The following is a 26,925-nucleotide window of genomic DNA, read 5'->3' as shown; positions in this document are numbered from 1 at the left end:
ATGCCTATGTAACATGCAGAAATTTAGTACTGCTTTAAGATACTGTGTTTCGGGAAACAAACTTGTCAGGTTATCCCATGAGCCACTGTACTACAGTCGAATATGAATAATTCGTACTCTAAGAGGCCAGAAAATTTGTTCAAATTAAAAGAAGTTCAAAATAATGAAAGTTACCGTAATTACTTGAATCTAACACGCACCTTTTTTCAGGTTAAGAGAGTTCATAAATCGCATGTGCATTAGAATCGAGTACGAAAAAAAAATGAATATGGTCATTCTATTGCCATCGCCACTTACAAAATGGCCGCCTCCTACGTGCGTCGGCATGGTGCGTCGGTCATTTCTGCCTATGTATTTCCCATGCGCGGCACTTCATACGTGTGCTGAGGAGTTCGTCATCTTGTAGTACATTAGCATCGACGGCATGGTAGGGCCGACTCCAAAAACTCGACGAGTGCACTACAATGCTGCTTCTAAAAGAAAAGTCGTCGCGTGTGCCGGAACGGACAGAAATCGGGCCGCATCGCGGTCATTCGGAGTTCCCGAAACGTGCGTGCGGGACTGGCGGAAACAAAAGCAGAATATTGTCGACAGCAAAGATTCACGCAAAGGCTTCAGTGGACCACAGCAGGGTCGGTTTCCACAAATTGAAGAGCTGCTCGGCGAGCATGAGATTAAGCAGTGAGCGGCACAGCGGCCCGTGACGACAGAACTGCTCCAAGTGCAGGCTATGCAGTTAGCCTTAGAAAAAGGGCTAATGCAGAGCCATCTTAAAGTGAGCAGGTGCTGGCTAACGAACTTTATGAAGAGAAAAGGCTTTTCCCTCCGAAGGCGAACGGGCATATGCCGGAAGTTGCCGGAGGAGTACGAAGAAAAGCTTCAGAGTCTTCAGAGGTTCCTCCTAAACTTGCGGCACAACAACGGCTACCTGCTTGGGCAAATCGGGAATGCCGATCACACGCCTCTTTACTTCGACATGCCTGGCACCACAACCGTCTAGGAGAAGGGGGCGAAGCAAGTTTGTGTACTGACATCGGGCCACGGTAAAACTAGAGTGACAGCAATGCTCTGTTGCACGTCAGATAGGCATAAGCTTCCCCCGTACTTCATATTTAAACGAAAGACGCTCTCAAAAAGAGTCGTTTTCGCGAGTGGTGTGATCAAGCGGGCCAACGAGAAAAAAGGGAGCGCGTTGCAACCGATGTCTTAGTTTTTTTTTTTTTTTTGTCGTGGAAACCGGGCGCGCGTTACAATCGAGGGCGCGATAGAATAGAGTAAATACGGTAAACGAGCGGAGGGCTCACCATGTAGTGATGCATGTGCATGGAGAAGTTTTATTCACAAATTACAGGACATCCGTCATTAATTAAAGTAGTCAATACGTGTCTGTACACGTTGGCCTTGCAACGAGTCAACAAGTTTTGCGTGCAGTTTGCAAAGCATTTGTACTTCGGCTTCAGTATTCTCCTGGCAAAAGAAGTTGCGCACGGCAATGTCCAGTGCTGACACTCTTCGAAGACAACTGTGTTTCCACTGTTACCATCTGCGCTGCAGCCGGAGCGTGGCCAGCACATGATGAGAATGGAGGAGCGTCTCCACCTGGAGAAAAGCAGATCGGCATTCGAGAGAGAAACACTCCGCGGCAGCTTTTTTTTTTCTCTCTTCAAGCGCGGTGTTGAAAGGAGAAGAGTCTCTACATAGCAGGAACGAAAAACAGGGAAGCGTGACACCGGCGCGTTGCAGATCGGCATGAGAGAGCCAACTCTCTGCGACAGCTTTTTTTCCCTCTTTCTCTTCTTGCGCAGTGTTAAGAGGAGAAGGGTCTCTACGTGGCAGGGACGGAAAAAGCCGAAGCGGGGCACAGGAATGTCGCAGATTGGCATTTGGCAAACATTCCACCGCAGTCTTTTCTTTCCTTTTCTTCATTTTCTTCTTCAAGCACAGCGATGAGGTGTCTGAAGTGCCACCGCAGGATTGGGCGGGGTGCTGAGAGCATTTTCGGAGCGCGGTATAGCTTTGATAGGACCACTGCGTCAGTTAGAATTAAGTGTGTTGGAATTAATGAGATTCGACTGTATTTACTATAGTCTGTGAAGTCCGAGTGAACTGTCCTAAGCTAGCAGACGATGTAGGCGGCATCGTGTGTTTGATGGGCAGTGACTAGCAATAGCCTGCTTAAAACAGACATTCAGTAATTTTGTTCATTTATCACCCTATTTCGTGTCCGCTGCGGCTCTTTCTACTTTGAGCTACAGTTCACCCTGCCTTGTGTTAGCCGATTTCTTACTTTTTTAAAAATCTAACATGCACCCAATTTCGCAGTGTGAAGAAAAATGCACCTTTGTTTATTGTGATGAGATTTCTATAGCAACATGCCTCTTTGTTGGCTATCACAGAAAAATATAAACAGCAAATGGTGCGACCATCTAGTGCGACCTTTATTTTTCTATCAGTTTCATCTATGACCAAGATTTGGTCGCTCTAAGGTTGCCTCTTAGTACGCCTTCATCATGTTCATTTATCTTGTTGTGCTGTGCTTACAATGCATTGATTAAAAACATGTCCAAGCTTCTTTTTGAATTCCACATATTTTATCGTTTTTCACCTGTAGAAGCTACTCCTGGTCAACATTCAGGCAAAGACATTGTAACCTCGAAGAAACGTGTATTGGAATTTGAGCACTGTACAAAGTAATTATACTATTTCATAGCTAGAATCAATATTTATTAAGGGTTATAACAGTGTTGTATTTGATTTCATAACAGCGAAACTGCATATCAGAGAAGGACTCTGAAAGGTTCTCACACTGAGTGTGAGAGGGCTGATGTGGAAACCATTTTAGGTCAAGTGAGTTGAAGTTAGCGTAAAAAAACAATGAAATGTTGTGATGCCCAAAAATTCAAGTTGTTGTTTTCAGTGTCCTCTTCTTGCAGATTTTTATCATGAAAACATTTCGATGTGCTGTTGCGTTTACCCCATCTATGCTTCTTGCATTTTTTTACAGCGCAAGTACCTCCTGCAGATTGGGGGACGTGGCCTCCGAGAAATTGGTGTGAATGCCATGAAAGCTGTATTGGCACATGACGTGGAAGTGCTGTACAGCCTTCATGGCAGAAAAGGGAAAAGGGCCTTTGTGAACCTGAGGCTCTGTAGATTAGTGACAGGTTAGACTTGTTCATTGTTTTATGTGTGTATACCCTTGTGTATTCTCTGTACTGCAGTGCTTCATGTGTACGATGGTATTTCTGTTCTTGTATGCAGATGTCATCTGCCAAAAAGCAGGGTGCGACCAGGCGGAGGCCCTCAACTTTATTAAGAGGTGGCTGCCTGGGTCTGGTGATCGCTGTGGGGGCAGGAAGCGGCGCTTCAGAGAAGCAATTGTTGTGGAGCAGCCCGATGATCCCCACTCTCAGAGTGCAGATTATCGGCTGCTCGCGGCAGCTGGCTTCCTGCCCAGCCACAGCAGCCAGGGCCTTGACAGCACCACTGTCACTGTGCCCCCAACCCAACCTGACCTGCAGTAGAGCGGGCATTTTTTAGTTGTGTATATATATTTTTCAATGTATACATTTTTTGTTGTACCAAATAAATAAAAAAAACAAAGAATAAATAGTCTGCAGACTGTCGGTGGTGCACTGTTCGGCTAGCTTATGCTGATTCAGAAGCACCATCACCATGTTTTAGTTACAAAAAAGCTCTAAACTATGAATATTCTCGATTACCATGTGGGGGAAATATGTGGGGATTGCAAGTGGGGGACATACGCTTTCAACATTTACTTCCTAACGACTTTTTTCGATCTGCTGTACCAAATACCAGTACCAAATAAAGCACTCGCTATTGCAAAAGATAAATTGGTAAAAAAATAAACTACACTTCTACTGTTAGCAAAGGGAATGAGGTATAAAAGATGAAATAGATCGAGTAACTGCTTTCAGTTCTCAGCATTCAATTTTCTGTTGCCCCAAATATACAGGGCTGCAAAGCTACAAGAGCGGGTCATCGAGGCATATTGTTTAAATCTTCCGGTAAGAAAAATTCCCTACTAATAATCGTTACATAATGGCAAGCCAATAAGTAGCCAATATTCGTCGTGCAGGAAACATCGGTGTAATAACGGCATTTGATTGGCTGCAATGTGGCCCTGGATTGGTCCAATGTCGGTCGTACATCCGTAGCCAATATTCGTCGTGCAGCAAACATCGGCGTAAAAATGGCATGTGATTGGCTGAAATATGGCCCAATGTTGGCCGAACATTGGCAGCTTTGTCGGCAATACGATGGGCCTTCGTCGGCCCAATTTTGGTTGCATACTGGCTAAAACATCGGCAAAACGTCGGCCTATCATTGGCTTGAACGTCGGCCCGACATTGGAAGAAGTTGCACTTCCGACGTCGGCCCGACGTCGGTGCCGATGTTAGCCGATGTTGGTCCAAGATTGGTCCAACGGCGGCGTGCTGCCTGGGTCAGCTCCAGCCATCTTCCAGAGGCATATAGATTACTTATTCAAGGATCTCCTAGGTGTAGAAGCCTATCTGGATAATATCTTAGTGGCTGAGAGGCGCAATGACACTTCAACGCTAAAACAAGTCTTGCTGCGGTTACGGGACTATGGCCTCAAGCTGATTGATTGATTGATATGTGGGGTTTAACGTCCCAAAACCACTACATGATTATGAGAGACGCCGTAGTGGAGGGCTTCGGAAATTTAGACCACCTGGGGTTCTTTAACGTGCACCCAAATCTGAGCACACGGGCCTACAACATTTCCGCCTCCATCGGAAATGCAGCCGCCGCAGCCGGGATTCGAACCCGCGCCCTGCGGGTCAGCAGCCGAGTACCTTAGCCACTAGACCACCGCGGCGGGGCATATGGCCTCAAGCTGAACAACAAAACAAATTCAGACAACAAGAAGCCACATTGCTCGGACATTAGGTTGATGCTAATGGGCTCAAACTGAAGGACGACAACATTAAAGCAGTTTTTCAAGCACCGGTTCCCAAGTAAGTGTGCAAACTGAAATCCTTTCTAGGCTTAATCAACTGTTATGCAAATTTTTTACAGAACCTTTCCATACTCCTGGCGCCATTTTACAATCTGCTAACTAAAGCAGCTACCTGGAAATGGCAGCAGGTACACGAGGAAGCAGTTCGAAAGGTCAAGCAGACTATACAAAGGTCAAAATTTTTTACGCACTGTGACCCTGAGAAACCTTTGAAATTGGAATGCGATGCTTCATCTGTAGGAGTGGAGGCAGTACTTTCCCATCGCATTAATGGCACAGACTATCCAATTGAATTTTGCTCCAGAACTTTGTCCAAGTTGGGACAACACTACTCCAAGCTAGAAAAGGAAAGTATTGGCCCTTGTATTCGGCGTCACACGATTTAAGGACTAATAATCTTGGCAAACACTTTGTTTTGGTGACCTACCATAAACCACTGACGGCTTCGTTTAACCTAGGAAAAGCCATTCCTCCCTTGTTTGCGGGAAGGATTCAGAGGTGGGCTCTTCTCTTGGACAATTTTATTTACACATAGCAGTATCGCAGGTGAAACGAAAACTCATATGCTGATGCCTTAAGTCGCCTGCCTATACCGAACACACTACACGATACCAGCATAGAAACACTGCCAGAGTATGTCCTGTACTCGGAATGCTTGGAAAAAAGTGATTAGTGTCAGCGATGTGGTACATTTTACAGAAACGGATACTCTGCTGCAGCAAGGTAAATTCTGGGTTAAGAAACATTGGCCAACATTTTTGTCTGAAGAGCAGAGCCGCTTCCGATTGTACTTTAACAAGAAGGCTGACCTCACTTACTACCAATACCTGGTCTACTGGGGACACCGCATCGTGTTCCCGGGGCTCTAAATCAACGCATCTTAGACTTGCTTCATAGAGCACACCCAGGCATGGTGACCATGAAGAACATTGCAAGATCTTTGTTTTGTTTTCCCGGTATATACAGTGAGGTCGAGCAATCGGTGCGTGAATGTCCCGCTTATACACAGGTTGCGGCAATGCTTCCAGCGCAAACACTGTATACTATGGTCCATGGCGACAAAGAAACGGAGCAGGTTGCAGGCCGTATATGCAGGTTCCATTGAAGGACACATGGTATTCGTAGTTGCAGATGCCGAAAGAAAGTGGATGATGGCAGTTCTAACGACATCTGCAACAACAGAAGTGACAGTGGAGGCCCTGAGGGCATTGTTTGCAAGGTTAGGTCTACCGCGTACTCTTGTGACAGATAATGGACCTCAGTTCACGGGTTTACAATTCCGCTGTTTCCTAGCGAAGAACAAAGTAAAACACTTCATGACAGTGCCTTATCATCCCGAACCGAATGGTTCAGTGGAGCGATCCATAAGAACGTTAAAAGAAGGCTTGAAGAAAAAGGAAGAAATTCCGCAACAGGCTCGACTTTCATAATTTCTGTTCCGTTACCGCCGCACACCAGTGACAAAGGGCAAGTCTCCAGCGAAGCTTTTGCTGGGGTATCAAATACGAACGAAACTAGACTGCATTATGCTGACCACAGATGCTGTTAGAGCAAAGTCATGTAACGAACGAGAAGAGTGATGGCCGGTGCGACAGCGTGTTTGGACACGAATGTTCCGGCTACAGAAAAGGTCGATACCAGGTATCATACGGGGCCATTAGGGCAACCACCTTGTCACAGTGAACACGACTGAGGGAACAGAACGGCGGCATTGTGACCAAGTGCGACGGCGGGAAGTATCAGCTGACGAATCAGTTGACACCGACATGCTATCGGCCCGTCAAGAACTTTCGAGTGAAAGCGCGAGAGATTCACTGATTCCGGTCACTCAACCTTTGCGGCGCTCAACGCGAAGGCTCCTGATTGTTTGAACTTTTAAGAAGAGTGAAGCTGTGGCATCGGAGACTAACATCATCATCACCAGAAAGAAGCGCAACTCGCCAATCTCGTGACGCTCGCGCTCCTAGCTGGTGATGATGATGTTAGTCTCTGTTGCCACAGCACTTGATGCTTCACCGATAGTGAGAACAGCAAAAGGAATGAGGAAGCACTTGTGGTAGACAGTGGTTTCAGACGTCGTAAAAAGAACAGTCGAGTAAGAGGAGACGTCACAGGAAAGTGGTACTTGGGCAGATGAGAACGAAGGTATTGATGCGTCAGCGGCAACAAACACTTTTGCAGGTGATGGTGGCGAGTCGATGGCAGCAGAGTCACATAACGGTGAGAACTCGACTTTGACACAGGCACAATCGACACCAGCATGATGATAGGAGAGGAAGTCTCGGAGAGGTGATATGTCCTGGGATCACTTCGGCAGCACCACAAACTGCACGGCATGAAATACATCAACAATAACACCGCTTGCCGTAAAAGCAGCTAAAGCGCAAAGTTGTTGGCGACTCGCAGTGCTCAAAACAAAGTTGTGAAAAGGCATCGTTACTTTTCTCATCAGTCTATGGCAAACTTTCTCATTCATAACAGACATTGCGGTACCAGTGTCAACCAGCGTTTAAACAGGTACACCTTTGATGGAGACAGCGACAATATTAGACGGCGAAAAACGAGGTCTTGTCGAGTACGAAGGCTGCGAAATTCTTGGCTCCAGAACAGCGGTGTTTAGTTTTCTTCAGGGTTGCGGGGAAAGCGTCGTCTCACAGGGAAAGGAGAATGGCATAGAGGGGAAGGTGACCGGCGTCTATTGAAGCTGTGGCGAGCTGGAAAATTATCCTTGGTGGAAGTCAAGCGAGAGGCAGCTTGAGGTCTTGGTAGAAAGTCATAACAGTTAGACCACTTGTCGTCATGCATGAGAAATTCACGCGGGCAGCAAAAGCGTGCTACGCGAGAAGCAAAATCACAGGCAAAACGTATGGGAAGCTCGTCCGGAGTGCGCCATGAATTCTGAATTTGTAGTGTTTGTCGGGAGAACGGAAGGGCGTGCGGGAAGAACTTAGGGCATGCGGAGACGTAGTTTTTCACGACAGGCAAATGTCGTGGTGTGGTCAGTGCTTCGGCATACGTCACTGTAGCAGTCACAACACAGCTAGTACATTGGCTGCGGGTAGAACCTTTGATACTTTCTCCAGAATGACACACTGTATCGGTGTCGGCAAAGTAGATGATGCACCATTAATGGTACATGGCACAAGGAACAGCTCGCACGTGACTTCTTTCCGTAAAAACTGCTTGATCTCAAGGAGCAAGGAACTATGGTCGTCCAAAGTGCCAGCCGTCGTTGAATCAAAAATCGTAGCACAAGACACACTGGCGTGATAACTAGACTCACGCTGTTTCCAGTGCTCGTCGTAGCTTCGACGAAGTTAAATTATGTCCGCTACCTTTTGGGCGTTCTTTGCAACGAGCATCCGAAAGGTGTCGTCTGTCACACTTTTCAAGATGTGCTTGACCTTGTCGGCTTCCGTCTTAGCCGGGTTAACATGCCGGAAAGGTAGACCACATCTTGAATGTAGCTAGTGTAGCTTTGGCTACTCGCTGAGCTACAGCGCGCAAACGTTGTTTGGCACGTAGCTTCCGAAGCGCTAGGTCAGCTTCCGACGTCTGTTAAATAAAATTGGATGACGGTGAGCCTGTGCGCATCTTTTCATTTGCTGTGCTTGCTCACCCGGTCGTATTCGTGAATCCAGTCTTTGAAGTCCTTGTCGTCAGTCTCACTGAAGATTGGTGGGTGGCGTAGCTTAATAGAGCCGGGACAAACAAAAGCTGGAGTAGTCGGAGATGACGCGGCAGCCACTTGGTCTTCATCCGTGGACATCGTAGTAACCAGAGGCAACGTGCGGTTGCGAAGTTCCAAGATTATAGAATTACCCCGCCTCATCGACCAATTAAAATGGGTCTTTTAGAAGCAGCAGAAGCAACAGCTTGCATATTTTTACAACAGGCGTCGTAATGGCGGATCCAGCCTAAGTATTGAGACAACCAAACGTCATCTTCTTCTCGGCTTGACAAGTACCACTGCATCCTCAAGTAGCATTCATCTTCTTCACTACATCAACAATAAACTGCATACTAACCTTCCCTGGCTATCGGCCCATATATCTGTAGAATCATTATTGTAATTAGAATTTGGAAAAGCACTTGACTTGAAGAGCTTTCAATGACGCTTTTCGAGAGCATCTTATCGACGTCTCATTGTATTCACTGGCTTTAGAAATGGCAAACAACTTATGGTCGCCGTCTGACAGGACTAGCACTGCCGGTATGTATTTGGTGGCGTTCAAATGACGTCTGACCTAAAGGGTGGCCATTGAAGTGTAAGGCATTCGTATTAGCCCCGAGAAGTTCTAGTGGCGCCGTCTGGTGAGAGGCTTGCATGAAGTCATGGCACGGACTCTTCAAATCCAGGGCTTGGCAAAGATACTTTAAAATTGTATCGCGATACAATACAAGATACTTCGACAAAAGTATCGGAGCTACAGATACAAAATACTGCATCACAAACTGTATCGAATACGATACTTGTAAATTGTAACTTAAGATACATCAATACATTTGCAATTTTTTTGTTATAAACTCCCACAATCTAGTAGAAAACACGTGGGTAGAAAGGCGACCGCTTGAAAATCTCTGAAATGTACCCCATTTCATTTCAATGTATTGTTTGTTGGCATTTTCAAAAGCATTGTCCTGAAGTGAATTCGTTACTTCTGAAAAACGTATTATGAATCAAATTAGCTGCGATTTCTTTGAAATCATGTGATCGTTTCTTTTCTACAACTGGTATCTGTATCGGACGCATCGGAGTAACTGCTGGGAGCGTTGTTTCTTTACTTTTTTTTTGCGCTCGCAAGAAAATATTGCCACACGTTAGAGTTTTTTGTGTGTAGTTTCTCATGTTTATTCACGTTATGACACTCTATGTGTTTTTGGAATAGTTACGGTGCTCAATTTCACTAGAAAAAACAAGTTGAGGTTATTTGCAGAAGATGCTACTGATTTCATATAGTGTCTGCGTGCAACACCCTAGCAACTGTGTTATCATGCATGTAAGTACCAGTTCAGATAGCCAGCCACCTAATGAATAAATTTTTCCCACAACTGATTACCCCAAAACGTCATCAACCTGCTTATGAACATGACCTGCGGGACCAATCTTTGCTTCAATGAGGCAAAGGGTATTTCATTATCACGTGGGTCACGAAGGGGAGTCCACCATCAAAACAGTTCATTTCGACTTTGTTGTGTTTGTTTTGCAACTGATTGCTATCAGCAGTGTTCCTACGTGAAGTGGACATTATCGTTTATAACGTGGTGGTAGATATAGTCAGCTGTTCGTGTGTATCAGGATATGCTACTACGTAATCCTGACGAGTGTTCAAGAAGGAATCAGTTCATGAGGTCCAAGTATGCCAAGGTTTCAGAGTTCCGGAATCCATTTTGTGGTTTGTAGCATTACTTTTTTTCTCCCTACAATAAGTGATTGTGTATGAAAGACAGATCCATCTGAAGTCTTGTGCATCCCAAAGTGGAATTCTATTCGTTGGGCTACCTTATTTAAAGAAGCAGACCTGACTTGCACGGTAAATCGCAATGCTGTGAGTGGATAAAAGACTTCCTCGTTCTATTAGTAATACTTAAGCACAAATATATATTTATTCGCGTAGTCTATGCGACGTTTTAGTTAATTAGGACCCATTTAGCACTGATATTGTCCTAGCATTGATTTCGTCGAGTACGTGTAAGGTAAAAGCAGCAACTGTCTCGCTGTCCTGCACCTTCATTTTCAAAGTGAATGCATACTTTTTGCAGCCTAGATAACTTTTAACGGCAATAAATACCTTTATTTTGCACCTTCATTAACCTACTACTCGAAATAAGAATTGCTGAAGAGCGGGTACACGGCGGGCTCGTAAAGAAGTGGCTGTCGGCATGCGTTGGCGGCATAGCAAGTGAGTGCTTGTCAGGACGTCACTTCACCGTGACTGCAGCAAAGCCAGTGTTTGTTCTCGGGTCTAATAGGTCGTCAGAACGGGGCACAGTTGCACAGCTTGACAGGAAAGAATGTTAGGAGCAATAATTTCACTGTTTCACCGGTGCGTGTGCTTGCTGGGCTGGTTGCCACAGATAACTAGCAATCTTCAGCGTCCTGTGTCATGATAAGACATGCATGGTGCGCTGAGACGTTGGCAAACAAAATTCTTGGCGGGAGAACTTGGGTCCAGTTGCAGAAGTTGAGGAGTGAGAGCTAGCCTCAGTTGCCGATGACCACTACGAGGATAAGTGGCACAGTTATATTTCGGGCCAAGAGGGCGTCAACTAATGGGGAAAATATGCAGTCGCCGTACAGAAAAGATGGTGAGGTCGCCAAGGCCGCACACGTGGAGGCTTGTGGTGACAGCCGAACGTAGTCGACAGAGCAGAAGCAGTGTGACGGCGAAGCTAGCTCATCAGCAATCCTAGCCAGTTTATGTAGAAGAACGCCGGTTGCATAGTGAATGAGAGCGGCATGTCTTGATGAAAAAGCAATTCATAAATAACGTCATATTAGCATTGCTCAAGAAGAGCAAACAAAACGTGTGGTGATCGGCAATGGTGGTGCGAGCTGTGCACATTCCTGTTATAACAGGATGCTTGTATCGCCGACACGATCTTTACAAGGAGCAGACGGGGCAGCGGTTTCTTCAGGTGGTGGCGAATGTGAGCACACATCTCTGAAATATGTGCCGCAGTGTGAAGAAGCAAAAAAACAGTCAGACCGTCAACGTAAACGTCGATTGAATTTCGTCACGTCGGCAGTAGTAGGAGAGGAATTCCGATGGGAGTACAGGATGCACCATTACCTCCATGAATTGCATCTCTCTGTTTGCCAGTCGAAGATTCAGCGGTGAGGTTAGACGTCGTCGCTGAGGAGACTAGGACGACGCGTGACGAGCTGACGACGCTGGGACTGTTGACCTCGGGGTGATGGTGAGTGGCTGTGTAAGGTAGCAGAGGCATCGTGGTTGTGGGGTTAGACAGATTGGGAATGGTAGTGGTTATCGGCATACGGCTCATGCAGCTGAAAACTGCGCTAGCTATCGTCATGACCAGCAGTGAAAACTTGACTCTGGTTGAAGACTGACGGCCGTTACAATACCGTGCGACGTGTCCTATGTAGCGACAGCTGAAACAAATCAGCCAAATATCAACAGTATGCCATTCGCCCACGTGCGAGAGTGTGGGTAGAGGGGCACCTCGGGCGGTGGCCTGGTACAATCGGTGACCTTGAGGGCTAATCAGTTGTGCGAGGCGGAGCAATGGTGCAGATGGTGATTCCAAATGGCCGAGTTCTTGCCGCATAATTGACTGAACAAGGGAAACTGAGGGCACATACGAATTGAAGTGGCCGTTGTTGGAAAGGGCAGGTCTAATTCCTTTTATTTTTCGGTGAACGATGCGTGTAATTTCAGTTCCGGTCGCCATTTTAGGCGAGGCGTTCGTTTATCAATTCCGATTAAGAAATTTTTTTCGTTTTTTTTACTTTTTTTCGTACCAAGTGGTAATGCACACCACCAGAATGAAGTCCAATACTTCCAACGTTCTTGAGTTCATCTTAACGAATTGTCCTGAATATACAAGAAAAACTCAACTTCTCGATCATTGGAAATGACTTTGTCCCTCAATGTTTCTTTTAAAAATCTTCCGAGAAGCAAGGAAGTACCAGAGATTACGAAAAAAACGCAAGCTTAAAAAATAAATCAGGCATAGTGCGACACTGTGAATAAATATCCAGAGCAATTTCGTATCTGTATCATGCAGTGAAACTGTGGTTCGCTCGCGGCTGAAGTGGAGCGTCCAACTAACGAGCACCTTCGACACCATGCTACAACATGTAATCCATGTGCGCTCTGGTAAAATAGTAATTTAAAACGAATGTCCAACATAAAAAAAACGTATCTGTTGATGAGTGAAACAAACACCCACAAACTCTCGTCGGAACGTCTACACACTCGCACTCAATACTTCAATAGCCACTCTCAAACACGCTAAAAAACATTTTTGTCAGCGACATTACAATCGACGTCCAAAAATTGGTTGATCTAACGTACAGCGCAGATGGATGATATATGAAGCAGGAACGAGGAAAGCCGAATTGTCACAAATAAATCATTGCAACGTCATCTGGTGGACGTAACTTCTTCCGTGCAAGACTTCTATGCCGTGATTAGTGTGTTTGCGCCTAGCGTTTGTGCCCAGTCGTCCATTCACGTCACGTAATACCACAATTGGTATATGTAAAGCCAGCGAACTGTTCACGAGCGCACCATGAGTGAGGCGTGTAGTCATTTTTGTACCTGACACCTATTTCATGATTAGCGTGCTTCCACCAGTCGTATATCATCATCATCCATTCTCGTCACGTAGCGCCAAATTAGGTATATGTTCAGCTACCTAAATGAGCGCTAGCGCACTAAGAGCGTAGCATGTAGTCATGTTTACATGACACGCATGTCATGACTATCGCGTTTCGACGTGTCATTTATCTTCGTCGTTCGTTCGCTTCAAGTATTACCCAATTTGGTCATTGTGAAGCGAGCAAAATGGCCGCGAGCGCACTATGAGCTTAGCAATATATGTAGTTATGTTTACATGGCACGCATGTCATGATTATTGCTTATGGACGTGTCATTTATCTTTTTCTATCGTTCGCGTCATGTAATGGCAAAATCGTTTATATTGAAGCTAGTTAAATGGCCGCGAGCGCACTATGAGCTAGCATGTAGTCATTTTTACATGACACACATGTCATGATTATCGCGTTCGGACGTGTCATCTACCTTCGTCAGTCATTCACATCACGTAATACCGAAATAGGTATATATGATGCTAGCGAAACGGCCACGAGAGCATCATGAGCGTGGTATGTAGCCATGTTCTTACATTACATGCATGTCATTATTTCGACGTGAGCGCCTGTCACTTAAGCTCACCATGCAGTCATGTCATACAACAGCAGTTTTGCTATACGACGTTGAATGAAACCACCGTAGGAGGAGCAAAACATTGAAATATACATCATGATATTTATGACATGCGTGTCATTTTTTTCTTCTTATGATTAGTGACTTATGATCGTCATACAATCATGTTAAACCATACCTACCACGGTATAGATCCCATCATTCAAATGGCCAGGAGAGCGAGATTTCGTAGGCGGCCAGAAAGAAAGAAAGGTAGATAGATAGATAGATAGATAGATAGATAGATAGATAGATAGATAGATAGATAGATAGATAGATAGATAGATAGATAGATAGATAGATAGATAGATAGATAGATAGATAGATAGATTAGATAGATAGATAGATAGATAGATAGATAGATAGATAGATAGATAGATAGATAGATAGATAGATAGATAGATAGATAGATAGATAGATAGATAGATAGATAGATAGATAGATAGATAGATAGATAGATAGTTATGGTCGAACTCGCCGAAGTTCATTAAGAAATGCCACGCCATTCATCCCCTTTTCAATATCTTCATTACCCAAAAAGGTAATGACATTTTTAGGAGACTTCACTGTCCTTGCAAATCTGCTTTGAGCATGTGTGACGCAGAGAAAATGCTGATAAGAAATTTTATTCGATATCTCACTCAATTTTCTCGCAGTGCATCAACCAACATCTACACTAGTTAACGTCAGGATATACAGTACTAATCCTGCTGAGTTCACGCAGCAGTCTAGCTGGTTCTGACGACGTAGAGCAGAAATCGCATAAAAAATTAGCAGCTTGCATGTCACCTTCTCGATCATCTGCTCGAGTCATACGGTCGTGCAGTCACTGTCATCTAGCGTACCCTTGAAGCCAGTAAGCGGAGTCTGGAATAGTGTACGAGCACGCGAATAAAAGAAAAACATGCTATGAGAGGTGAAACGCATCTTTCCAACAAGTGATGCGCGGACGACGATACGCCACGAAAGCTTGCGCGTGCGCATACTACTACCTGATAGCGCTGCTCATAATGCGTTATGACGTCGGGGTAGAGTGGCAGCCGAAACCGGCTTTCAAAGGTATGCTGACATTATTTTTTCAGGGCCTGCTCACGCTTACTGGTACAATGCGTTATCGCGGACTTGACCTATCATTTGCCGCAAAAAACAGTAAGTGAAAAAATTTCGCGTTAGTACCTCACCAACGATTCTTCTGGCAACCCGGTTTCAGAAAACCATTGCCCGGCTTTTCTGACCGATGTTTTTTTTTAAACTTCTCTCTAACTACCGATATGATACTACCTGGACTGAAAAGTTATAAATATTTACTGATGTCCCCAACAATTATCGAGGTAACTGGTAAAACTCGGTTAACAAATTGGTTAAAGATGCACTCTTCCCCTAGATATATAATATCAGTGACAAATTCCTTAAAATCACATCAGTGTTAAGCTTTATTCTATTAGGAAAATTGTTCTAGTGATCACTCAACACATGTGTTTTTCTACTTGCTTGGAAAATAGGTGAATTCATTCCTTTACAAATATCTGGACGCGAAACTCTCCCCTGCAATATATCGTCTTATTTCATTAACCTGCTGTATATTGCTCCAATATGTGCTTGTTACTAAGTTGTATGGACGCGCGATGGCAATGTGCGCTTGTACTATGCAATATTACTTGTACTCTAAATGCGAAGCAATTATTTGCGTACTACAAGCACTTCTGGCATCTATCTGCGTATCTACCTATTCATCTATCTAGCCGCTTACGTCAGAAATTTTCTTGTGATCACCTTTTAATTTGGCATGACCTAAAATTATTAAGAGAGGGTAAGAAAGTTTCACAATTAGGATGTGCTCGTCAAGTCATGAATAACGTCGTGATACCTTTACGTACGTCGTCGAAAACATCCCGCCAGACAGTGGCAAACGCCCAGAGTAGGCATCTGCCAATGGTGTGCGGGTATGTGCCACAGGTTATAGACGCATAGTATCTACCCAGAAGCGGTGAGAACATGCTTGGGCAATTTTAACGTTTGAGTGTTTAGAAAAACTGCACATAAGCAATGTTGCCCCATGAATGAAAAGAATAAATGCCCGCAGGAATCGAACCCATGAATTCAGCGTGGCAATTCAAGCATTCTACCATAGAGCTAGTCCAGATCTCGGAAATACTCTTTAAATTGATCCTATTGGTCGTGAAACGTTAATTGTGGTTGCAGTGATGGCTGCCCAATTTCATAAGCTTTACGTATGTACTTCTATGCTGCAACGGAAATGTCGTGTTAACGTCCATTGTAGTTAGGTGCCATGCGCTGATGTTGATTTACGTAGCAGTGTCCAGGGCTACCAGCCTCGCGAGCATCAGCGCTTCATATCAGCTTATTACATCTGTGTTGCTAACACTCATGGGGTGCAATGCAGGATGGCCCGAGCTTCTCCGGCAGCCGACTTTGCTCCAAGCTCGCTTGCAGTGGCCATGGCATGAAGACAGTGCGGAGTGCGTGATAGCAGTGTTGGTGAAAATTGCTACATGAACGCACGTGGCGTTGAAAATGCACGTGGGACATTGCCGGCGGTAATAAAAAAAACACCACGTGCGAACAAGTCAGCGCCGCCACTCACTTAACATTTCAACAGTGTAGGGACATCAGCGTGAAAATCGTGCTATTATTTTGCCAACTCTACACGCGCCTCCGACAGGTGTGTTCGTGGGCGTATATCCTCTTTCGAAGAGGTTCTTGCGTTCCGCCTGCAGCATAGACATTTTCACTTCTGAAGGCAGCAAGGGTGCACAAGCAGCACTTTCGTGCTGCTCGTTTCGCTTCTATCAAATATTGGAGATGTATAGAAGAACAGGTGGTCACCCGGGGTGCTGGCATCATGGCTACAACGCGGCTGTGCTTGCTTACGCCTTGAACGCGGTGAAATTGAATTCAAAACGTCACAGCCGCGTGGTGAAATTATTTTTTACTTCTGCGCGCACGTGTGCGTTGTCTGCGCAATAAAGTTGAGAGATGATACGTGCAGCTTGACGTGAGTACTGCTTCTCGGCACGAGCAAAGCAGCGGGCCTACCTGATCTTCGCCGCAGGCGTCTGTCAATCAAACTGATTGACGCTTGAACTCGGATACAAATTCGTCGATTATTAAAAGGTCCGAGTTCAACCCGTGACTGTGATGGTAGCTTGTTTTCACATAATATAATTTGGGGAGCTTACACTAGTTGCGCAAGGCTGGAGCCATGAAGGAGCTTGTGATAACCTTGCTTTATACCGCTTTTTAAGTTTTCATTCACTCATGTGCATGCTTGGTTCGAAGTGAAGACCGCATCAGCTCTGTCCTGATTTTCATTGTACTAATTGACTGAGCTTTAACGACCATCACACTAAGCTATCTTGACTTCAGGGATAAGGCTTCAGTTAAAGACAATTATCTCGGGCTCACTTAGCAATGCCATGATCAGTGTTAAGCTAATAAACGTAATCATAATTAGCTGAATACTAAATCCCATAATAGCAGTTAGGGTTAAATATCATAGCTTTACTTAGCCTACCTATGATTAATGTCGCGTTAGATAACATTGTGTAGTTGGCTCAATTATCATAGTTTAGTTAAGCTAGCATGCTTTTGTTAGCCCGGTTCTAGCTTCACATGGCTTCATCGGCATGGCCTTGAGATGTCGACTAATTACCTCGGCCCTACCATGACATGACGTGATTAGCTTGGTCATTGCATGTCCTGGCCTAAGTGGCCAAGTATATCGTCCAGCCAAATATCTGATTACCCAGCCGCATGGGCTCGTGTGCCAGTGACAGATGACAACAAAGACGTGACGCATCGGCTGAGCAGCGCGCTAGAATGTGCAGGCTTGGAGGCGGAAATGTTGTAGGCCCGTGTGCTCAGATTTGGGTGCACGTTAAAGAACCCCAGGTGGTCTAAATTTCCGGAGCCCTCCACTACGGCGTCTCTCATAATCATATAGTGGTTTTGGGACGTTAAACCCCACATATCAATCAATCAATAGAATGTGCAGGCTGACCACGATGCACAAATGGCCTTGGGTTTAGCCAAGGTCAATCTAAATAGGTCGGGAAAGTCGGAACTAAACGTGGTCTTAAACCCATTGCGACAGACATCAACAACCGCGTGACGATTGAAGCGTGAATAGGTGAGGGGGGACAATTAGGGGGAAATTAATTAAACGTTTATTTTTACTAGTTGTAATTTTATTTGTTATGAAAAATTTGTAGATGACCTTAATCAATCTTTGGTCTTTGGTGTGTGATTGAGCACTTATGTCTTTTCGTTAGATTTCAGAAACAGAGGGCACATGCAGGCAGTGTTGTAACATGGGCCAATGGATTTGGGGGCGTATACAGTCAACATGCAATCAGAGCTTGCGTCGGCGTGTTCTTTGGTTCAGCGCATTACCAGGTCAACGAGGCATCGCTCACTTTTCTGTAGTAATTTCGTGCGTACCTTCAGACGTTTACTTATATTTTATGTGCATTTCAGAGCTCAACTATATCAGAGAATGTGTAGATAGCCGCTTCTGTGACTGCCGACTGCTTTCGCTGGCGCATAGCCGGCTTGCCTGATAACGCGATAGCCAAAGCAACAAGTCACTGTACTCTACGGCTGCCAAAGCTATATTTTTAAAACTGCTGTCTCACTGCATTAGTTTTTAATGATTAGGCAACGTGAGTTTTCGAACGTTTATGCTATTGTGCTCATGAACAGTTGTTTCACAATCGCCTCCGTGAAGTTTTCTTGTGCCTATCGCAAGTACGTCATTTGGCTAATAAAACAACTTTGCTTCCTCAATCTTTGTTATTTTTGTTTCTTTTCTTACTCACACGCAATCAGCAAGACACATTTAGGGTGCAATCAAATCGTGTAGTAATAAAGGCACGGAGCAGGTACACAATTACAACAAATTTCGATTTCGAACCCTATAGGGCAAATGCGCAAAGCCGCTACCGCTTTCAGTTGTGACGTCATGTCATATTGTCTTGCTTTTTTTCTGCTATTAGTTGTCCCCTCCCCACGTAAATGGTGACGGTGGCAACAAGCCGCTGACTACTGTGTCTATGGGCTTCTATGGAAGTTACGCTACCAGTTTACATATAACTTGGTCTAGCTGTGATCGCGACATTGTAAGACGCTCGGCCAGTACTGATCTCAAAGACCACCATGCTCATTATTTTAAAACAGGCTTAGTTCAGGCATTAAAACCTTCAACAGATATTTAACCACCCGCTGTTCCTAAAAATTTCATTAGAGAAGTTTTCTGACACTTTTATTGCATCGGTGCACTTCGCTTAGTTGAACGACAAACGAATGAAAGAACATGCTTCAGGTTTGAAAACACTGCCCAACTCAGTCGACCACCATTGACGCGATGACTGGTGTCAATGTAACCAATAAAACGCAGCGCTCTTAGGGGATGATTTCACTTTTTCGTATTGTTGGCTCGTTCATAAGGGGGTGTAGCGAGAGCTCGAGAGTATCCCAAGTTTCGCGAAACTTGACTGATCCTGCATAGCACCACTTGTCTCGTGGGTACCGTTGCGCAGGTGCAAATAACTGGTTATATGAGCATCTGCAACACCTCAACATATGGCTGTGCTTCCAACATTTTTATTTAGCGTCATTCCTTGACGTGCTGCTCAGTATACTACAACCAACACCACCTAAATGAGTTCAGGCCTCTTCACTCCGGCGCGCCTTCGTGTGACGTCATTCAACTTTGCCCGAGCCTCTCACGCCAACACCACCTAGCTCACGCCGTACCAGCAGCGTTTCGGCGTGTCCGGGCATGTTGACAGGCAAGGAGGAGGGTGACCCTTCTCGTGAGAGCGAGCACCGTGGTAGCCCGTAGCTTTGCGGCAGAGCCGTAAGTTGTCCGAGTCACCGACAGGTGGCGGCAGCCGTGACAATTATTTAACTCTGTCGTTGAACGAGACCACGCGGCCACGCCGTGCGCGCTGTTCCGTGTTGCAGTTACCGCTTCCGCCGAATTTATTTTGTTGACGAATGTATCCTGAGACATGGGGCGCTGTTGTGTACCCAACTGTCGAGGGAACTATGACAATCGTCCGAAAGTCCGCTTGTTTTCTTTTCCGAGAGACGCTAAGCGAAGAGCGGAATGGCAGCGGGCTGTGCGACGGAGCGACGTCGACGTGAGGCTGTTGAAGGACCCCAAGGTAAGCTGCATCGAGCGTACCCCTTCAGAATTAACGAGATTTCTCGTAATTATCCCAGGAGATTCTAATTTTTTTTTTTTTGTTCCGGTCACGCGCAGGTTTGCGAGCGTCACTTCAAGTCGGAACACCTGCGCACAACGTCAACGTATACGGACTGCGATGGACGAACCAATGAAGCTCCTATGAGGTTGACACAACTGACTCCAGACGCCTTCCCAGCCATTTTTTCAGACTGCCCTTCGTATATCTCGGATTCGCGCACGTCGCGAGAAGAGCCTGAACTGAAAAGGAAGCGGACTGAAAATGAGCTACTCCAGAAAGCCATACACGAGTCCCAAGCAGCGTTTGAAAAAGAAGAAAAACAGTACAAAGTTTGTAATCTGGGTGAACTGATTTCTCGGGTTAACGAGCGTCCAAATAAGAAGTTTTGGTGTACAACAGCCTGCGAGACGTGCCTCATCGTCGCCCACATCGAACCGGCGTTGCAAGCTCCGGAGATGCTTGTATCTGTGGTGGTTACAGAGGATCTGTCCGTTTCCGTGTATTTTAAGTGCGCTCCGTTGGTGTCGGATGATGTGCGCATTCCTGACGAAGTCCGTGATGTCCGTGTGCTGGACAACCTTCTAGACAGCGTGGAGCGATATTGTGAAAAGAAGGTCCGTCAACAGGAGGACAAGGTGGGAGGAGTGCTTAGGCTTGTTTTATCCTTGCTGGATGACATTTGTGATGATGAGATGCATGATGATGAGAGGGCTGACGCACTAATCTTCCTGAAGGAGCAGTGCAAGCTGCTGACAAAGAAGAGTAATGGCGTGCGGTATTCTGCAGAGCTTTTATTTTAGCAGTATACTGCACACAATTTCTCGACATGCTTACAAGTTTTTTCGCCACAGCAACAAGCTTGTCTTGCCGCATGACACTACCATCAAGCAAGTTTGTGCTACACATGATGTGAGCCCATCGAAAGAGCAGTGCGAAGAAGGTTTTCTGAGGTACGTTAAGCGCAGAGCAACCATTCTGAAGCCTCACGAAAAAATGTGACTGTCATGCTTGATGAAATACACCTGCAACGGTTTTTTGAATATAAAGGTGGCTGCCTAACAGGGTTTGCTGCGCATTGTGCGGAACCAGCAAAGACAGCGCACGTGTTCATGGTACAGTCTTTGCTTTCATCTTATAAAGATGTTGCTCATATCCTTCCGGTAACTCGTATCACAGCAACGGAGCTGCATGATGTTCTAAAGACACTAATCATGAGGCTTGAAAGTGCTGGTCTGCATGTTGTTGCAGTCGTAACAGACAACAATGCCATAAACAGGAAAATGATGTCTCTGTTTAGCGAGCAAAATGAGCCAGGGATTGTTTTTCCTCATCCTGCCAACCCGCAGCAGCCATTGTTTCATGTTGTGGACACTGTTCACTTGCTCAAGTGTATACGCAACAATTGGCTCAATCAGAAGGATGATGACAAGTCGTTTTTGTATCCTCCTTTTGAAAGCTGTGGAAGTGGTGAGGACCAAAAAGCTTCGTTTACTTTTTTGAGGAAGCTGTACCAGAGTGAACAAGAGAGAGAGAGAGAGAGAAAATTTAATGCGGAAAGGCAGGGAGGTTAACCAGAAAACATATCCGGTTTGCTACCCTGCACTGGGGAAGGGGTAAGGGGAGACAAAAAAAAAGGGGAAAGGGAGGAAGAGAAGCACAAACACACACACACACACTCGCACACAGTAGTGTCACAATCGTTCAACGAGGCGGGTCGCTCGCAGAAACTTCATCAGCGCCTTCGTTGCTTTCTGGCGTGAAGCTCGATCTTTCCGACATTCCAAGATTGACTGCTCAGAAAATGGCAGGTCGTCGAGGCGAGCAAACACTGCTGAGAGGGACTGTCGCTGAGAGCTGTACTGGGGGCACTGACATAAAATATGTTCAATTGTTTCGTCATTGTCGCAATGGTCGCATGTAGCGCTGTCTCTCATTCCTATGCGGCAGGCAAAAGCGTTCGTGAAAGACACCCCAAGCCACATACGGCAGAGAAGGGTCGTCTCGGATCGGGGTAGGCCAGATGGAATAGTAAGTCGTAGGCATGGGTCCAGGCGGTGAAGACGGGTGTGGAGAAAACCGGGCGTATTCCGCATAGACCTTGCGACATCCTGTGCAAGCGTATTAATCTTTGCTGCTGCGTCGCTTCTTGATAGTGGAATAGGTTCCATCACTCCATTTTCGTGAGCATTCTTAGCTGCATTGTCGGCATGTTCGTTACCGATGATGCCGCAATGGCCTGGTAACCACTGAAAAGATATGTCATGTCCTTCGTCTATTAGGTGATGGTACAGTTGTCGTATTTCGAGCGCCAATTGGTCTTGAGGTCCACGACGTAGAGCATTGTGTAGACATTGGAGAGCTGGTTTCGAATCAGTAAAAATGCTCCATTTTTGTGGTGTCTCTTGGTCAATCCTGCGGAGTGCGCTGCGGAGTGCCGCGAGCTCCACGGCTGTCGATGTCGTCTTGTGTGGCGTTCTGAACTGGATGGTTTCGGCTCTTGCTGGGAAGATCACAGCTCCTGCAGATCCTCCAACAGTTGTCGAGCCATCCGTGTAAAGTTTGACATGATCTTTGTATTCTTCGTGTAGCATGAGTAGAATCATCTGCTTTAAAGCTGGCGCCGAGAGCTCCGCCTTCTTGCGAATCCCCGGCACTGTCAAGCGCAGTTTTGGTCGGTCCAAGCACCAAGGAGGTGTTAGTATCCGTTCCGGACGCGTGTAGACTGTTGGAAGGCACTCACGGAAAGTCAATACTCTCTTACAGAAGGAGGCACTCGGTCGATCTTTTGGAAGCGAAGCTAGGTGGTGGGCAGGGGCGCGAGCAAGGTGTCTAATATGAGCTCTAAGCACCTCCAAAGTAATGTGCACTGTGGCCGGATGATCTTTGGCGATTGCGATGGTTTCCGCTGTTGATGTACAGCGTGGTAATCCAAGACAAACTCTGAGTGCCTGGCCCTGGGCGTTTTCTATTGTGCGTATACTGCTTTTGCAAGCGTTCGTCAGAACCGGCAAGCTATACCGCAGGTACCCCAGAAACAGCGTTTTGTACAAATGCAACATCGCGTGCACTGATGTGCCCCACGTTTTGCCTCCGAGGAACTTGAAAAGTTGTGCGATGGCCGTTAGGCGCTTCTTTAGAGTGGCCACATGGGGACTCCAGCAGAGATTTCGATCGATCGTGACCCCCAAAAACCTGTGGGTCCTGGCGTAGCAGACACTGTGTCCATCGATGGCGATGGGATATGACGTCATTGCCTTCCGCGTGAACGCGACCAGCGCCGATTTCTCAGGAGAAATCTCGAGGCCTTGTTCTCTAAGGTACGCCGATATTGAATTCGCTGCTTTCTGGAGTCTCGCACGTACCTGAGGACGTGTTACACCTGATGTCCAGGCACAAATATCATCTGCATAGAGAGATATCTGCACGGAATCTGGTATGCGTTCAACGAGACCGATCAGAACCAGGTTGAACAGTGTGGGGCTCAGTACACCACCTTGAGGAACACCACGGTGTGTATAATGTTCAGAAGTCGGCCCATCATCAGTTTGCATAAACAATGATCTCATATGTAGGTAGCATTGGATCCAGCGGTACACTCGCCCACCCAAACCAACTGACTCGAGGGCGTCAAGTATGGCTTCGTGAGAAACATTGTCATATGCTCCTTTGACATCTAAAAATAGTGCGACAGATAACCGTCTGCTCATTTTCTGGTGTTGTACGTAGGTCACCAGGTCAATGACATTGTCAATGGAGCTCCGAAGACGACGAAAACCGGCCATGGCGTCTGGATATATTCTATGGCGTTCTAGGAACCACTCGAGTCTGGCAAGGATCATTCGCTCCATCAGCTTCCCTACGCAACTAGCCAGCGCTATTGGGCGGTATGATGTCAGCTCTAGAGGCGATTTTCCAGGTTTGAGAAGTGCAACCAACCGGCTTGTTTTCCACTCTCTGGGGACCGTTCCATCTCTCCAAGACTCATTGAATACTTCCAGCAAAGCACTTCGTGCTCGATCACCGAGATTGCATAATAGGCGGTATGATATGCCATCCGGCCCAGGCGATGACGATCGATTGCATGAAGCAAGAGCCACATTCAGTTCTTCCATTGAAAAAGGCAGGTCAAGGTGCGGGTCCAGTGAATGTGGCGTGTAATCAGCAGTAAGGGCTTCTGTGCAATTTGGCGGGCCCGCAATCTTCCTACAAAAGTCTTCCGCTACCTCGATATCCCTTCTATTTTGGAAAAGGGCCAAGGCTTTAAACGGAAAACGTTGTTGGGGAAATATGCGTAGGCCTCGCACGGTTCGCCATATTTGAGAAAGCGGTTTGCGAGGGTCTAGACTCGCGCAAAATTTCGCCCACCGTTGAAACTCCAGTTTGTCTATATGACGCTGGATCTTCTTTTGCATGCGCCTGGCCATCCGTAGATCTTGAATGGATTTTGTGCGTCGATATCTACGCTCCGCACGCCGACGAATCGCACGGAGTCGCTCTAACTCCATGTCCGTTTCTGAGGGCCTTGAAGAATATGCCAGCGTGCGCATCGCACTCTGCGCTGCTTGTTTGATCGCTTGCTCAATGCCAGAGGTTAAGCCTTTTTCACAAGCGTGTTCAATGTTGGTTGTGAATGCTGAAAGATCGATCCTCCGTACGGTTTTCGGCGGGTGGTCGCTAGCAAAGCCTTCGATGGTGAGATAACTGGGGATGTGATCGCTACCATGTGTCTCGATGTCTAAAAACCACTTAACGCTTGTGGCGAAGCGACGTGACACGAACGTCAAGTCCAAACAGCTGCTGTACGTTAATCCTCGCATAAATGTAGGGCTCCCATCATTAAGTAGAGACAGTTCATGAGTCGATACAAATGAAGCCAGCCTCCGGCCCGTGGTATTGACTTTTGAACTTCCCCAGATTGGGTGGTGGGCGTTGAAGTCCCCTATAATTATCCACGGATCCGGGACGCTCGAAAGAATGTCATCCAGTCTTTGGCAATCAAAACGGGCTGAGGGAGATAGGTAGACACCTATTAATGTGAAGGTGAGGGTTTTCTGCTTCACAGTCAGGCAAATATATTGGTTCTCATCATGAGGCGACACAGGTTGAATGATGTAGGTAAGCTCCCGACGAATATACACAATGACCTTGCTGCTTTCGTTTCGGGTTTTGGACGGGATTGATTCGTAGCCGGATAGCCTGATCGGGTTTGATAATTTCGGTTCACATATTACGATGATTGGGAAACGGTTAGAAAACACGTACTGACGAAAATCGGAAATCCGTGATCTAAGTCCTCTTGCGTTCCACTGGATGACTGATGCTTCTCTGACGTCTTTGCGGAACGATTGTTGATCTCCTGCCATGACTCTACGCGAGGGAGGCGAGGACTGGGCTCAGCGCGTCCAACACCTGTAACCCGCTTCGAGCGGTTGGAGTTCCCAGGCTTCTTAGTATGTCTGCCATGACAGCGACGAGGGATCGTAACATCGGGATGATCTGTCGATCGACCCTTGACACATCCTCAACGGAAGTAGACTCGGTGGAAGGTGTAGGGCGGCGAGGCCTCGCAGGAGGCTCCTTTGCCGGCTGTGTACGTGGAAGCGTAGGCCACTCATCCGCAGCTGTGAGCTTCTCCACTTCATTTCGCTTCGTGCTTACTACTTCACTCGTGCTCGGAGGAAATGGGTTATGCGCAACACTCTGTCCTACACGCCTCCGTCGGCGACTACGTCGCTGCCGTACCCTTTCAGCAGCCTCTCTGTGGGTTGAATTGTCCCTAACCATTTGTTTGATAATGGCGATTTCCTTCTTAATCCGAGGGCATTCCTTGGATGCAGCATCATGCGGACCATCACAGTTTCTGCACTTCAGACTTGTTGCCCGACATGCGTCTGCAGTGTGCGGCTCAGCGCATCGGGGGCATACTGTGGTGTTTGTACATACACTCTTGATGTGACCAATTTTCATGCAGTTATGGCACTGGAGTGGTTTAGGGACGAATGGTCGAACAGGATGTCGGAAGTGTCCCACTTTGACATGCGACGGAATGGAATCTCCTTTGAACATTATCTTTACACATCGGGTGTTTCCGAGGCGAAGTACATTCGCGATGAGAACTCCTTCGTTCGCTGGTTTTATGAGAGTTGGGAGGTCCGAATTTGCTATGGCCAAATCAATGTCGTAGATTACTCCCGCCGTGCAGGCACCGTCCATTGGAATAACCGGTCGAACTTTGATGCCTCCCAAATCTGATACTCTGCGAAGCTTGTCTATGGCGCTGGCAGTCATTGTGTCCACAGCTAGAATATTCTTCCGCGTGTTCACCCGGATATCCTTAATGTCGTTTGGTGCTACCCCCTCAAAGTACATAGAGAGAGCTTGCCTGTTTACTGCTCGAAGGCTGATGGTGGAGTCCTCGGGCATGAAGAGGATGGTGTGCGGCCAGCATTCTCCTTTTGACTGAGACGTTAATGTCCCTGCTGGTGAAGACGACTTGATACTTCTTCTTTTGGCCTTCCTGCTTCTCACGGTCTCGAAGTCGTCATCCGACGAGTCGTCGCCAGTGGCCGAGTACAGTTCCGTGTCCTCGCTGGTGCTCGAACAGGTGCTTCGTTTCCGCGACGAGCTTGCCAAAAGTGGTCTATGGTCGGACAGAGCCGCAGAAGGCTCCACGTCCACAGCCATGATGCAGTGACTATCACCGTTGGCCTCACTGGTTCTGGGCCAGGCGCGCTGA

General features: G+C 46.5%; 3 protein-coding genes and 1 pseudogene across 14 annotated transcripts in view; 3 read left to right on the top strand and 1 right to left on the bottom strand.

Moving 5' to 3' along the window:
* The window catches only part of LOC142817198 (uncharacterized), a 30,078-nt pseudogene extending 29,997 nt beyond the window's left edge, over positions 1-81 (top strand).
* Positions 1-26,925, bottom strand: part of LOC119173521 (complement factor B) — a 1,265,978-nt gene that overhangs the window by 1,221,944 nt on the left and 17,109 nt on the right. The window lies entirely within an intron of this gene.
* LOC142817464 (uncharacterized) lies at positions 2,574-3,610 on the top strand. Its single transcript, XM_075894473.1, has 2 exons — positions 2,574-3,164; positions 3,262-3,610. Exons 1-2 carry the CDS (start codon positions 2,888-2,890, stop codon positions 3,522-3,524), a joined length of 540 nt encoding a protein of 179 aa, XP_075750588.1. The 5' UTR covers positions 2,574-2,887; the 3' UTR covers positions 3,525-3,610.
* LOC142817197 (uncharacterized) lies at positions 19,875-20,989 on the top strand. Its single transcript, XM_075894254.1, has 2 exons — positions 19,875-20,147; positions 20,246-20,989. The coding sequence occupies exons 1-2, from the start codon at positions 19,992-19,994 to the stop codon at positions 20,987-20,989; spliced, it is 900 nt and encodes a 299-aa protein (XP_075750369.1). The 5' UTR covers positions 19,875-19,991.

This window comes from Rhipicephalus microplus, chromosome 5 (assembly GCF_043290135.1).
Source record: "Rhipicephalus microplus isolate Deutch F79 chromosome 5, USDA_Rmic, whole genome shotgun sequence".
NCBI classification, from domain to species: domain Eukaryota; kingdom Metazoa; phylum Arthropoda; class Arachnida; order Ixodida; family Ixodidae; genus Rhipicephalus; species Rhipicephalus microplus.
The sequence above is the reverse complement of the archived record's forward strand: the minus strand, read 5'-3'. Positions and strand labels throughout refer to the sequence as shown.